Genomic DNA, 15,756 nt, shown 5'->3' on the forward strand with positions numbered 1-15,756 from the left:
TAATTTTGTACCACTGTGAATGGAAAATATACTTGGTATGATTTCAGTCTTCTTAAATTTGTAACATTGGTAATATTTGTTAGTTATCTTTTTATGTGATTTAACCAGGGGATTCTTTTGTGTGCACTTGAAAAAAATGTGTATTCTATTTTTCTTCGATGGAATGTTTTATATAGATCTTTTAGAACCATGTATTCTGAGTATGCTTCAAGTAAAAACTGTTCTTGTTGAAAAAAATGACTTTAACTGAGGTTACTTGTTTAAAATAAAGTATTTCAGAGCAGAGGTCAGGAGGGTGGCAGATGAAATAGATGAAGGGGACTAAGAGTATACCTGTTTTGATAAGCACGGAGTAATGATGCATAGAACTGTTGAATCACTATTTTGTATACTTGTAAACTTGTAATGAAAAATTGTTAACTATACCAGAATTAAAATAAAAAAACTTAACAAATAAACAGTGGTAACTTCTGAAAGACACTGTTATGATCTGAATGTTTTATGTCCCCCCAGAATATGTTGAAATCCTAATGTGATGATATTAAGAGATGGGGGCATTTGGAAGGTGACTAGGTCAGAAGGGTGGAGCCTTCATGGATGGCATTAATGCCCTCATAATATAAAAGAGCCCCCAGAAAGCTAGTCCACTGCAATGTGGAGAAGGCAACAGCTATGAACCACAAACTGAGGCCTCAGCAGGCACCAAATCTATGGGTTGCTTGATCCTGGACTTCCCAGTGTCCAGAACAGTGAGAAATTTCTATGGTTTTAAACCATCCAGTCTGTGGTATTTTGTTATAGCAGCCTGAATGGACTAACACAGATATTCAAGGAATCTCCAGGGCTTTGATGTTGACAGAAAATCTGTTTTCTTTGCTCTTTGCTTATAACTATCCTTAATTTTCTTTTCTCTTCTCCTCAGCCTGAAACCCCTGGTAGTACTATATGTGACATAAGATAGTAGAGATTATTAAGTAAAGTCTAAGTCTCTCTTTTAAGGTCAGAAAGCACTAGAGGACAAGAATTTGTCACTCATTTATTTTATACATTTATGCTCATGGTTTTAACTGTGAAGGAAGGGAGGAGTCCCTGGTTATCTTCTACTCATACCTCAGTGCTCTGGATCCAGGATCTAGAGCAACTAGCTAGATGTGGATGCAGCACAGGGATGGGGGGGGGGGGAAGGTGGGGGAGGGAGGTATGTGCAGGAAGCCTGTGCAGGCAGAGAATATCTGGGTGGAATTATAACTTTAAATGGTGAAATCATTGCAAAATTTTCCCTTGAATGGGGGCAAAGCAACCCTTGGATGGGCAATAGAGTACAGGGCTTTTTAAAGCTTTAGATTAATTTATAGTTTCATTCCCTGATGAACCCAAAACCAAATGCTTTGGAAGCAGATAAATACCTGAACCTTGACAATTCTAAATTTGTTACCTAATGTATTCTGAGTTTTTCTAAGGGCATGAAAGATAACTATTAATCTCATTAATGTATATATGCATTAGCAACATATGGTCAGTAGATGTTGCTATTCCTACTGGCTGCATTTTAAGGGATTTGTAAACTACATGAAAATTTTCTAAAGTTTGCCTTGAAAAACTATTTTAAAAGTGTTAATATACTTTATTTAGCTGTTATAACTATAATGATAATATTTTAAATGCTTAATATATGACAGTTATAGAGATACGCACTTGATATGAATGATCTCATTTAACTATCATAATAACCATGAAATATATCTCATTAGTCTCATTTTGTAGATGAGCCAACTTCCCCAAGAGCACACAGATTTAATAGTGGAAAAAAATGAACAGTCATAATGTCTAACCCCAGATTCTTAATCTGCTCTATTAGCTACCTACAACTGGATAACAGATTACACCATGAATTTAGAGGCTTAAAACAACATACATCAGTGATCTCATAGTTTCTGTATGTCAGAAACCCAGGCACAGATTAGCTGGCTTCTCTGCTTTGGGGTCTCACTTGGCTCCAATATAGCTCTTATAGTTAAGGACTACAGTGTTATCACAGGCTCAACTGAGGAAGTGCCTCTAGTTTGGCAGAATTCATCTCCTTGTGGTTGGGGGCTGAGGGCCTGGTTCTCCTGCTGGCTGTCAACCAGGGGTAACTCAAATCCTGAGGCCACCCCACTTTCCCTTGTAACTGGCCCCCTTCATAGACCATCTCAAAACATGGTAGCTCACTTCCTCAAGGTCAACAAATGAGAGTCTCTAATGCCAGTTGGATGAAATGGGGTCTCATATACTATAGTATAATCACAGAAGTGGCTTCCTACTATGTTTGCCATAGTCTATAGGTTTCCCTGCCTGCATTAAAGGGAAAATATACCAAGGTGTGAAAACCACAAGGCTCACAGACTTTAAGGTCTTTCCACCACAACCATTAGGCTAGTAACAGACTGGAATCATGTTTGTGTCACCGCAATTTTTTTCAGTTTTTTTTCAAATTTGCATATCAGCTACAATATTTTAATTTCCTATGCTTTAAATTGATTCATTCTTAAAATAATTACTCTGTAAAGAACTTTTATAACATAGTCATACAGGGAAAATCAATATCACTTGCCATAAATAGGAGGTAAAACCAAAGCAAAATAAAAAGTAAAGTAATATGAAACACAAAGATTTACAGTGTACCATGTGTTTACCAATATGGGCTCACTTAATCCTCACACAGTTCATGGTAAGCAATATTATCCTATTGAAAATATGGATGGGGCACCTGGGTGGCTCAGTTGGTTAAGTGTTTGACTCTTGATTTCAGCTCAGATTCTGATCTCACAGTTGTGAGATCAAGTCCTGCATCAGGCTTCACACTCGGCATGGAGCCTGCATAAGATTGTCTCTCTCTCCCTCTGACCCTTCCTGGCTTGCTCGTGCTCTCTTTCTCATAAACAAATGGAAACTAAGATCCAGAAAAGTTTGGTAAAACACTCAAGACAACACAGCTTGTAAGTGATTGTAACAAAATTCAAATCCATGGCTACTGGCAGCCAAAGTACACAAGAACAATAGTCTAGATAGTACCCAACTGCATTATGAATCCCAACTTTCCTGGTTCTTTTTCATTTTCATAATTCCACCTGTCTTCTCAACCTAACTCCTGTCTCCTAACTCTGCAACCCCGAGATCCATCTTTAAATACAAGAAATCAACACAATGTGAGAATGAAAAGCAAGTATGCTCAGGTTTTAATCCTGGCTTTATATCTTTTAATGGCCTTGTACGAGGGGCAAATTATTGCTTTGTCTCAACCGTCTCATCTATAAAATGAGGATGATAATAGTAGGGGCTTAATAAATGCAAGAGTTAAAATTTCAATACTATTTTTTATCATAATCTCAAAGAAAAATGTCCAAGATTCCTTACCTTGAGATCTGTGTATATGTTTACTGCAGTTGGGTTTTCTTTTTTTTTTTTCTTAAATAGTTTATTGTCAAGTTGGTTTCCATATAACACTCAGTGCTCATTGCAACAAGTGCCCTCCTCCATGCCCATCACCCCCCTTCCCCTCCCCCCCACCTCCATCAGTCCTCAGTTTGTTGTCAGTATTCAAGAGTCTCTCATGGTTTGCTTCCCTCCTTTTCCCCAACTATTTTTCCCCTTCTCCTCCCCCATGGGCCTCCATTACGTTCCTCCTAATCCACCTATATGTACAAACATATGGTATCTGTCCTTCTCTCCCTGACTTATTTCACTCAGCATAACACCCTCAAGGTCCATCCATGTTGCTACACATGGCCAGATTTCATTCTTTCTCATTGCCATATAGTATTCCATTGTACAGATAGACCACATCTTCTTGATCCATTCGTCAGTTGATGGACACTTAGGCTCTTTCCATGTTTTGGCTATTGTTGAGAGTGCTGCTATGAACATTGGGGGTACATGTGCCCCTATGCATCAGCACTCCTGTGTCCCTTGGGTAAATTCCTAGCAGTGCTACTGCTAGGTCACAGGGGAGTTCTATTTTCATTTTTTGAGGAACCTCCACACTGTTTTCCAGAAGGGCTGCACCAGTGTACATTCCCACCAACAGTGTAGGAGGGTGCAGTTGGGTTTTCAATCCTTCTAGAGGTAAGTAAAAACAGAAAAAAAATTGACAGAATGCATTATTTTGCATTTTTTGTTTGTTTTTAAAGATTACTATAATTAACCTCTTTGGGGAGTCAATGTCCTTGAGTAGGAGTGACAGGATGGGGCCTTGTGCCTAATGCAAAGGGTTGGCCTTAGCTAGGAGCATGGTTAGTATGCTCTTAGCACCAGAGGGAAGGTTGCCTTTGTGGGCAAAGATGCAAGCGAGTCTGCGATGGGAGGAACTTGTAGTCATTCTTTTCTTATTGCTTCAAGGACATTGCTCTATAAAGTCTTTCTTCACTCTTTTACAGCATCAATTTTGTCTCTCAAGTAAGTGATTTCTATTAGCATGAAAACATGCAGTTATTTCTCGCATCTTAAATAGAAAGAACTCTTTCTTTCTAAAATATTTTTTAAAATATTTCTTTACTTTTGAGAGAGAGAGAGAGCGAGCATGCAGGGGAGGGACAGAGAGACACAGAAAGAATCTGAAGCAGGCTCCAGGCTCTGAACTGTCAGCACAGAGCCGGCTGCAGGGCTCGAACCCACAAGCCAAGCTGTGAGATCATGATGTGGGCCAAAGTCAGATGCTTAACTGAGGCCACCCAGGTGCCCCCGAAAGAAATCTTTCTTGATCCAGCTTCTTACTGCAGTTATCACACCCCACTTCTCTCTTTTCAAAGAGCTGTTTATATCTGCTCTCTCCACTATTTCTCCTCCCACTCTTTCCTGACCAAATCTTGGGCATGCTTTCACTTCCACCTCTTCACAGAACCTCCCTTGCCCAGCTCACCAAACCTCACTACATTGCTAAATTCAATGGTTAACTTTGGTCCTGATCTTAGTCGCTCTATCAGCAGCAACTGACTCAATCACTCCCTCCTGAAACACTCTCTTCGAGGCACCACACCCTCTGGGTTCCCCTCTGGCTCCTTTCTGCTGACTCTATCCTCCAAATTCACAGCATAGGTATGTTCCACAGCTCAATACTTGGATCTCTTTTCTATTTTCAGTCATTCCTTTGGGGCTTTCATTCAAAAGTATATCTCCCAGTCAGAGTTCTCCTGTATTCCAGACTCTTCTGTCCTACTCAACATTCCACCACTGGGACACATCAAGCTTATCCTGTCTATGAGAGGACCCACTCTTCTCTTGATCCCTGTAAACAGCAACTCCTTTCTTCCAACTCCTTAAATGAATAGCATGTGATAAACAGCCTGTGACTTTCTCTCTTATATCACTCATCCAACCTGTCTGAAATTTTCATAAGGTCTACTTTCTACTCTTTTCAACATCTCTGCTATGTGCCTGACCAACACACCTTCCCCTCTTTTCATGATCCTTGCAACAAATCTCCCTTAACTCATCTTCCTGCTTCTTCCCTTGCTATGTCTCTCCATTCCATAGTCCAAAACACCAGGCAACTCTAGTGATCCTAATAAAACAAAAACCAGAACTTGTTACACCTCTGCTCAAAATTGTCCCAGGATGTCCTTATCACTCAGAAAAGCTAAAGTTTCCCAGTGACTACTAAGGCCTGACATCATCTGCCTTCCATTAGCTCTCTGGTATAATTTTTCTTACTATTCTTCACCTTGCTCAGCAACTCCTGTCATCCTGGCCTCCTCACTTTTCCATGAACACACCAGGGAAACTTCTGCCTCGGGGCCTTTTAACTTCCTATTCTCTTTTCTTGGAACAGAAGCCTCCCTTGCCAATTTCTACAAAACTCCAAGCCCCTTCTGACATTTTCTGCTCTACTTTCTTCCCCATAGCATGTATTGATATTTTATATATATTTACTTATTTATTTTGTGCTTAAGTTCCAACAGAAAAGGGTTTTTTGTTAGTTTTATCTATTGCTGAGTTCCTAGTACTTGAAGCGGTGCCTGGTATACAGGACATGTGCGTATTTATTGAACGAATTAACTATCGTTGAGATGTTATGATTTATCTAATTATACCTATTTTGTAATGACTAATGATAGAAGTTTTCCCCCATGTTCTGTGTGACTTTAAAGACAAAGAGCACTTCATTAATACAACTACTACTCACACATTCCAAATAATTAAAAACTCATCCATAATTTGATTACTTATATAAAGGAAAAGATAAACTTATTGATAATAATAATTTCAAAAACAGATACCAAAGGGCCAACAATGGACATTTAATTTGAACTGAAATGTAAAGTGAAAAAAATCTGAACTAGAAAATGTAAATAAGTAAATATGAGTTTATCTTTAAAAAGGGATCTTTTAAAATAGACTCTAAGAAGCAGATCACTTGGGCTCAATGATACTTTGTTTGGGAACTTTGTTGTGAATTGCTTTCTCTGGGCTAATTTGAAAGATGAGTTACAGAATATTAAAGACCCAGGGTGCCAAAAGCAAACACTTAGCAGGGGCAAAGTTTTTAGGAAAGATGAAATTGGACTATATCTTCACTTTTATCATGAATTAAAGATTCTCCTAGTTGTTTATTGAAATTCAATGTTAAAAGAGATAACGATCCTCTTACTGTCAAAATGTTCAACTACAGAGCCTGTCTTGACCCATTTGAAAGCAAAAACCTTTAAGTCTGTGAAACATGTTTTCTATAATTGTTGGACACCATGACACACAGCTCATGAAGAAAACATTAATCATAAAATGTACAGTGTTAATCATTTCAGACATATATGGATTCATAGTAGGCTTTCAGGGTTTTTGTTTTTTCTTTTCCACCTTGAACTGAGTCTTTTGTATTCTGGATAAAAGAGTAAAGTACCTTCTTGAAGATGAAATAGCTATTAATATTATTGTCTCTCTGCTGTAGCTGTTTATAAAACACTTCATTTAAATAAGGGTTCTTTTGATAATTTCTAAATCTAGTAACACAAGGTAGATATAGGTTTATTTTTCAACCAAGGGACATTTTAATTATTTGTGACAGGGAAAAATTAATTTATGTATAATTTCCTACTGCCTACCAAGCAGAGAAGAACCTGTAGAGGCCCTCTTGCTGAGTCTGCCAAGGCCATGAGAATAAAAAGCAGAGGTAAGAGGGTGAGTTAGGGCCCATTGTGCCACATATGCAAAGGGTGTGGACCCCAGGAAAGACTAGAGCCAGGCAGTGGGAAAGGCTGTTTAGAAAGAAGGTTCCATCTCTTGTACTGTTGATGGGAATGCAAACTTGTGAAGCCAGTTTGGAAAACGGTATCTGGAAAATGGTATGCAGGGTCCTCAAAAACTTAAAAATAGAATTACCCTACAATCTAGCAAGTGCACTACTAGGTATTTACCCAAAGGATGTAAAAATACAGATTCAGAGAGGTACATGTTTATACCAGCATTATCAAAAATAGAAAAAAAATGGAAAGAACCCAAATGTCCATTGGCTGATGATTAAAAGAAAATTAGTATACACACACACACACACACACACACACACACACACACACACACAATGGAATATTATTCAGCCATCAAAAGGAATGAAATCTTGCCATTTGCAACAACGTGAATGGAGCTAGAATATATTATGCTAAGTGAAATCAGTCAGTCAGAGAAAGACAACACCTGATTTCATTCATATGTAAAATTTAAGAAAGAAAATGGATGAGCATACGGGAAGGGGAAAAAATAGAGGGAAACAAACCATAAGAAGCTCTTCAGAATAGAAAACAAACTATGGGTTGATGGAGGGAGGTGGGTGGGGAATGGGCTAAATGGGTGACGGGCATTAAAGAGGGCACTTGTTGGGATGAGCACTTGGGTGTTATATGTAAGTGATGAATCACTAAATTCTACTCCTGAAAACAGTATTACATGACATGCTTACTAACTAGTATCTAAATAAAAATTTGAAGGGGAAAAAAAAAAACAAGTTTCCAGAAAGAGGAGGACCACCCAGAAAAGAACTTTTGGAGGGAAAAGGAGGAAGAGATATGTAAATAGGTCTTTAATATGGTAAGATCACCTTTTTTATAATTGCTATTTCTTCTAGTATACATTAAATAAATACCTAGCTATTAAAATTTTGAAAAATTATAACCAAACAAAACTATCATGTATACAATCATATATCAATCATACAACACACCATGGTCAGTACAACTGGATAACAAAAGGCAGAACAATTCTCTGCTGGATGCTTTAATTCCAATAGATAAATACTATAGCATAGATGACATTTTAGGAGACACATAGGAAATTTGCCATCTCTGTAGTACAGGCTTTATTTGGAAAAGTATTGGGCTTTTTGAGTTTTAACAATAACATCATAAAATGGCATTAAAAAGATCTAGACAGAAGAAACCCCAGGAATGGAGAACCCAGCTATGAAGCTTAAAATAGAAATCTCTCAGTAATTGAACAAAGTCACCTAATTTTGATGGGAATTAAGACTTTGGCAGAGTCAAAATGGACAAGGACTTTCATTATTTAGGACCATGTGGTACTTCACATTTCTTTATATACAAATTCTGAATACAGAAACAAATTCTGTGTAAGGGATAAGAATAAAAGGTGAATGATTTTTAAGGATAAAAATACAGTTGTCTCAATAAGAACTTAAAGAACAAGATTTATCAAAGATATGTTTTATAGCAAAGGGCATAGCAAAGATTTTCCAAAACCCCACAAAGTGGAAAAAGCAACATATTTAATTCTGTGTGTTGCTCTGAGGAAACTCCACTGAGACAGTCTTCTGAGCAACCCGGATTTACCTTCCTGAGGCCACAATCTCTATCTCACCATTTTTCTAATTCTCTTTTTGGAGATTCTCCAGAAAAATACTACTTCTGTTTCATAAATGCTCAAGAGTTGAGGTAAGTCTAATAGATCTGGAAAAATCCCATTTATCTCAAGTGTCCCAAGATCAGCATGCAACCCGTACATGCCATACAGAGAAAAATCTGGATGTCTGATTTCAAAGATCTATCCCCTCAGCCTTGAGGAGCAGAATTGGAAGCAAACATTTTTAACTGCCAATATATTCTTCTTATTGACTATGAAAAGCTCCAGAAGCTTTGCACAATGTTCAAAGAGAATCTAAGAAGAGTTACGTCATCCAGTTAACAGGGCCAAATTTTATTAATGTGCATGGTATTTTGGGGTACAAAATAATCTCATTGTGGTTTATTGTCAGAAGTGTGGCTAGCCCTCTTGTATCTTACTAATTTTTTCCCTAAAACTCCCTATGCAGAGAAGGAAGGAAAGGAGAGAACAAAACACTGGGAAGGTAACTCTTGAGTTATAGTGAGGATGCCCAAACTCATTATGTTTCCTGAAATGTAAAAAGAGGCTCTTAATTGGAATGACTGCATTTTATCCTAAATTTTCTTACATCCATGCAATAGAACCTTCCATTCACATAAACAGTAGACATAGGAAGTCAGGTTAATCACAAAACTTTGAAACAATTCATTTCATTGTAATATTTTGATTTTCTTGGAATCTTTTGACATTAAAATGCTCTCAAAGGCAAACTGTGCTTTGAAAAACTAATTATTGCAACATTCCCCAAACACTGCAGACTGGCAAAGTCTGACCAAATGAAATGTTCAGTTATTATAATGAACATAACATCATGGCTTCTTTTTAATTGCCTCTCAATATGAATAGATGCATATTTGTGTTTCTTCTCACCCAAGTAAACTATTTACCTCTTTCTCCATTTGTAATCCTTCTGCTCTAATATTTCTTTCAAATACTTCTCTCTTTTCAGTCTGTGGGTTGGATTTTCTGTACACGAGAATGTAGTCAATTCGACACTTTCCATCTCTGAAGTAAAGTCCATTTGATTTGTTTTTTTCCGGCATTGTCTGCACAAGAGAAAGGAACCAGTTTAAGAAACTCATAAAAATGAGTCTGAGGTGACGAATGTTAAAGAACAATGAAAAGTAAATGAATCTTTCACTGTGTTTTGTCAAAATTATTGTTTCATTAATGAAAAATGTAAACAGTAGGAAACAAAAAATAAAAATTAGAAAAAGAATCGAATCAAAAGGACAAAACTACGACACTTAACAATACCAAATGTTGATAAGAATGTGGAGCAACTGAGAATGAGAGTGAAAATTGATATACTTATTCTGAAAAACACATTGGCTTTAAAAGTGAACATTTGATGGGGTGCCTGCGTGGCTCAATCTGTTAAGCATCTGACTTCGGCTCAGGTAATGATCTCACAGTTGTGAGCTTGAGCCCCACATCAGACTCTGTGCTGAGAAGCTTAGAGCCTGGAGCCTGCTTCGAATTCTGTGTCTCCCTTTCTCTCTGCCCCTCCCTCACGCATGTTCTTTCTCTCTCTCAAAAATAAACAAAAATATTTTTTTAAAGTGAACATTTGCATCACATACAACCCATATAAGAGAAATCTTTATTAAAGCACCTGGGAGACATGTATATGATTATCTATAAAAGCACTGTTCATAGAGTAGAAAATAAAAAATGTGAATCAATTCAAATGCCCATGGACTGGCAAACAGGTAAATAAATTGTAGAACAGTCATACAGTAGAATACTATACAGCAGTAAAAATGAACAGTTAAATATAAATCTTAAAACAGTATTGACAGAAAAAAAGCAAGTCACAGAAGACTTCATGATACATGATTTTTCATAAAACACAAAATAAAATGAATCTAGAAAGAAACTGTTAAACTATATATGTGCATGGTAAAGTAATTTTTAGAGCAGGAGTATGAAAAAACAAAAGCTTAGAAATATTGGACTTCTGATAAGGTAGGTGGATAAGATTAAAAGCAGCTTTGATGGTTTTAGTATTATTCTAGTTCAACGTTTCTCAGAATTTTTGCCCACAATAAAAATTACATTTTGCTTTGTGGTATCAGTGTACATACATAAACATAGAAGGGATCTGAGACAAAAGTTTCACAAGATAATACTTACCTTTTCTACTTACATACATGCTAATATTAATTTTCCATTCTATTAAAAAATAATTGGAGTTAGTAACCTACAACTAGGTTGCCATCATATTTTGAAAAATACCATTCTAGTTTATAAGTTGGATGGTAGATTAAGGTGTTCATTTTACTATTATGCTTCAAGACTTACAAGTAAGTTACAAATATTATTTTGTAGTGATTACACATATAAAAATTAAGGAACAAAACAGCTGTTATTTTTGTCAGGCTTCATGGGCTTGTTGTAATCATGTATGACACTGGAAGAGACCATCAAGTACAGGGTGGTTAGGCTAGAGCCAAGTTTCTCAGGCTGTTAGATTTCAAAAACATGTCTGTGAGCCTAGCAAGTGGAAATGGGGGCAGGAGGGCTGGCTATCTTTCCTGCAGGTCACAGTTTACATCAGTTTTCAAACAGTGGTATATGGGAGACGGACTTGCCAGACTTCTAAGGTCATTGTGCCAGATTTCCAAGGTCATTGCTAGAACCTACATTCTTCCAAAAATGCCATGCATGCCACCTCATCCAAAAGGGAAAATATCAGCCAAGAGGGATAGAAATGTCATGTCACTTGTCTTGGTGCAGGTACTTTCAATTGAGGACCATTCCTCACTATTTTTTTTTTTTTTGGCTTTGCTTTAAGAGGTACTCATAAGTCCATCTGAATAAACACTTTCTTACCAATTATTTGCCAAGCAAGAGAGAACTACTCTGTAGATTTAGCACATCAGCATCTGCCTGCAAAAACTAGGTTTCAGTCATGGCATCGGGAGGAGGGTTAGTAAAGCCTTAACCCTCCTGAGACTGTTTCCTTGTCTGTAAGTTAAGGAGAAGAGACTAGGTCTTTTGAGACCCCTCCTTTATGACACATCATGGCATCCAAAGTACTGGTGTAAAGTGATGACAGAAGGAGGTTTTTCTTTAGGGAAAAAAATACATGGATAGTAGCATATGGTGTTGGCAGGAAGAAGTTGGGAAGCTTGGAAGAAGTAAACAGTTTTCCCTGTTCAAAGGTGTCATTTTTGAACAGTCAAAGATTAACTGGCTCTGGAATAATAAAAACAGGAGGAATGTGCAATAAATAAATGACTCTGATTCTGTGTTCTTATTACCTATAATTAATGCATATACAAAGAAGATATTAAACTCCACTAAGATGCAATCTGAGCAAGAGTGAATGTCCCTATCTAGATTTTTCTTCCAAAATGACATATGAACAGATGGGTTTATTTACAACTACAATGAGTTTCCAGATTAAAAGAGGGAGTGAAAACTCAAGGAGGCTTTGAACAACACAATCTACTGAGACCTGGTCTATTTTGTGTCACTGTTCTATGCATTGAGGGATGTATACAAGTCCTTTCTTATAAGGCTTTCTTTCTACTGGTGACATTCAGAATGCAGTATCATAAAATGACAGGTGGTTTTAAAAATCTCCCTCTATATGAATGAAATGTCTCTAGGTATAAGAAGGAAAATACATGACTCACTCAAAGATTGCTTTAAGCATAGATAGATTCAGGATCCCTGAAATGTGCTAGATTTATGGGGGAAACAGGAATATAAGACCTGTCCCTTGTTTTCCAGGTTTACGGTTTAATGAGATGATGACTTTAGACAATCCATTGGAAGCATGTTCTCAGTTCCCACCTAAATGAAAAACTGTAGTTTTAAGAAGTCACACACTCACCTCTCCCCCTGCTTCCAATCTGCTAGCATCATCTGAAGTACTGGTCATATTTCCAGGGTGAAGCAGAGAATCATCATCTTTGCAAGGACTGTTGACAGCTTCTAACTCATCAAAAAGAATATTGACATCCTTGGCCACTAAAACAAAAATAAAAACATTACAAGTGGGGTTAAGAATTTGGGATCTTAAAAGCAGTATCAAAACAGAAGACATATCCTTTTGTCTTCATATTTTTTTTTTGTTTCAAGAATGCCTTGAAGAAAGGTATATTATTTCCAAGGAGAAAAGGAGGTCAAATGTAAAACATGTTTGGTCAGTGTCTTGATTAGACAAGATTAAGTACAATGTGAAGCAAAGTACCTCCATAATATAAATATAATTTGCCTTCCATGATAACAGGAGGTATTATGTTTGTTTAGTTTTCGTTCACATAGTTGTTTAGCATAAAGTAGTTTCACTTAAGACTTCTAAGAACTCATTCTCTCTGTTGGAGATAACTTTTTAAATTTTATTTTAATTTTCATCAAAGTGCCATACAACTTGTTAAGTGAACACATACATGTGCCAATTGCAAGATGCAGTAAGATCTGTAATTTTATTACTTCATTACTTCCCAAGGTTTAATAAAGAAAACCTAAATCAGTAACAAAGCATGCAGGTAGGTTTTCTGACTTTCTTATTTCTCTAATCATGAACTGAAATCACGAAGTTACCCATTCAGGGCCTTTCCCAAAAGACTGTTCATGCCATTACATAAAGCACTATATATCAGAGTTCCAAATAAAGAATATAACGCTCAAATGCATAGTGCCTTGTACCATATCAGAAATGACAGTTCAGCACTATTGGCTGAAGAAATATGATGCCAGGTACAGGACTCTTCCTTAGCAACTCAAATTACAGACCAACATTGAAGTTCACCTTTTCCTTCAATACTTTAGAAATCACTAAGGGTTTTTAATGTGCCACAAGCTGTTGTGAAGAATAATTTGTAGGCGATATGGTACTATTTACATAGTACATACAAGAGTATTCATCCTTTCGTTCCAAAGATTTTTAGAGATGTGCACATTCTGTTGTGTACAGGGTTGCGTGATAGCCATATCTTGATGAATAAAGGCAAGTAAACAAAACAAATAGTCAAAGAAATGTAAATTGCACTGAATGGTATTAAGAAAAGAACATAGTTTGGATATAGCGAGAATAGATATCATCTACCTAGATAATGTGACCAGGTTCTATAGCTATATCCAAATTTGAGACTTTAGGCAATTCATTTAACTGCTAAGTTTTTTTTTTCCTGTAAAATAAAATGGGTATGGCAATAAAATTAACTTTATTGTTTAGTGTGACAGGCTGAATCATGGTCCTCCCCAAAAGTGATATGATACTTAAAAACATGGGAATATGTTACCTTCTATGGTAAAAGGGAGGCTGTAGATGTGATTAATTCATGGATCTTAATGTGGGAGATTATTCTGGATTATATGGGTGGGCCCAATGTAATTACAAGGGGGGCAGGAGGGTCAGAATCAGAGAGATAGACTGAAAGGTGTTATGATGCTGGCTTTGAAAATGGGGATAGAGCCAGGAGTCAAGGAATGCAGAGACCCTTGAAAGTCAAGGAAAGGCAAGAAAGCAGATTCTCCCCTAGAGCCTGCAGAAGGAACACAGTCTTGCTGACACCTTGATGACTTCTGACCTCCAGAAATGTAAGATAATAAATTTGTGTTGTTTTAAGTCACTATGTTTGTGGTAATTTGTGATAGCTACAAAAGTAAACTAATACACTTACTATAGGTTTTTAGATTCTGCAGCTCCAAAGAAAAAACCTCATGGTCTTGTTTTACAACCAGGATTTAGGGATACCTATATTGTGCCAGGAACTTACTCAAGGAAAGGAACAGTTTTGAAGGAGTATGGTATGTCTTGTGCTGTGGGAGATGTCAAGAGGAAAGACAACTTCCCTGACACCCTACATAAGGAAGAGACTCCTTCTCATCCAATTATTCTTTTTTTTTTTTTTTTTTTTTTCTAGGAGAGAGAGTGAGAGACAGAGTGAGCAGGGGAGGGTCAGAGAGAGAGGGAGAAACAGACTCTGAAAAAGGCTCCAGGCTCTGAGCTGGCAGTCAGCACAGAGCCCAACGCGGGGCTAGAACCCACGAACCGAAAGATCATGACCTAAGCGAAAGTAGGAAGCTTAACCGACAAAGCCACCCAGGCGCCCCTCATCCAATTATTCCTCATCTCCTCTCACTGCTCATTTCTTCACAGCACTTATCACAATGTAATTGTATTGTTTATTCATTTGTTTACCTGTATACTGAACATTCGCCCTATTAGAACATAAGTTACGTAAGAATAGGGAACTTGTCCGTCTCAACAGAGGTCCTGGCATAGCCCCCAACATGTATGTTTAATGACACAATGATGACTTCAAGGTGGACTTAGTCTAATGACGTGTGGGAGTCCCCATTTCTCAATAGCCTAGGATTCTAGGACCTCGCATGTTCATTTTTCCGAACACAATTTTTATTCACAGGCCAGGAACACTGTAGTTTCAAGTAGATACTGATTAAATTTTCAAGTACATAGTGATTATATTTCAACCAGATAATTGATTAGATTTGAACAGGATAAAAATATTTTAACAAAGTAGAAGATTGCTTACTATTCTTTTTTTAAAATTTTTAAAATGTCTTTATCTTATTCTGAGAGAGAGAGAGAGACAGAGAGTGAGTGGGGGAGGGGCAGAGAGGGAGGGAGACACAGAATCGGAAGCAGGCTACAGGCTCTGAGCTGTCAGCACAGAGCCCGAAGCGGGACTCGAACCCACAAACTGTGAGATCATGACCTAAGCCGAAGTTGGGCGCTTAACCGACTGAGCCACCCAGGCACCCCCTACTATTCTTTTTAAAAAATATTTTTTGATGTTTATTTATTTTGAGAGAGAGAGAGAGAGAGAGAACATGAGCGGGGCAGAGACAGAGGGAGACACAGAATCCAAAGCAGGCTTGAGGCTCTGAGCTATCAGCACAGAGCCTGAT

The 15,756-nt window shown here is 37.4% G+C and overlaps 1 protein-coding gene across 1 annotated transcript in view; it reads right to left on the reverse strand.

Moving 5' to 3' along the window:
* Window positions 1–15,756, reverse strand: part of ANO4 (anoctamin 4) — a 240,671-nt gene that overhangs the window by 189,025 nt on the left and 35,890 nt on the right. Inside the window, exons 3-4 of the mRNA XM_039245598.1 lie at window positions 12,710–12,846; window positions 9,753–9,911 (exon numbers count right to left, since the gene is read on the reverse strand). Of these exons, the coding sequence (XP_039101529.1) occupies window positions 9,753–9,911; window positions 12,710–12,846 (296 nt within the window). The remainder of the gene's footprint in view (window positions 1–9,752; window positions 9,912–12,709; window positions 12,847–15,756) is intronic.

Source organism: Hyaena hyaena, unplaced genomic scaffold, assembly GCF_003009895.1.
Source record: "Hyaena hyaena isolate Hyena2069 unplaced genomic scaffold, ASM300989v1 scaffold_261, whole genome shotgun sequence".
Lineage (NCBI taxonomy): Eukaryota > Metazoa > Chordata > Mammalia > Carnivora > Hyaenidae > Hyaena > Hyaena hyaena.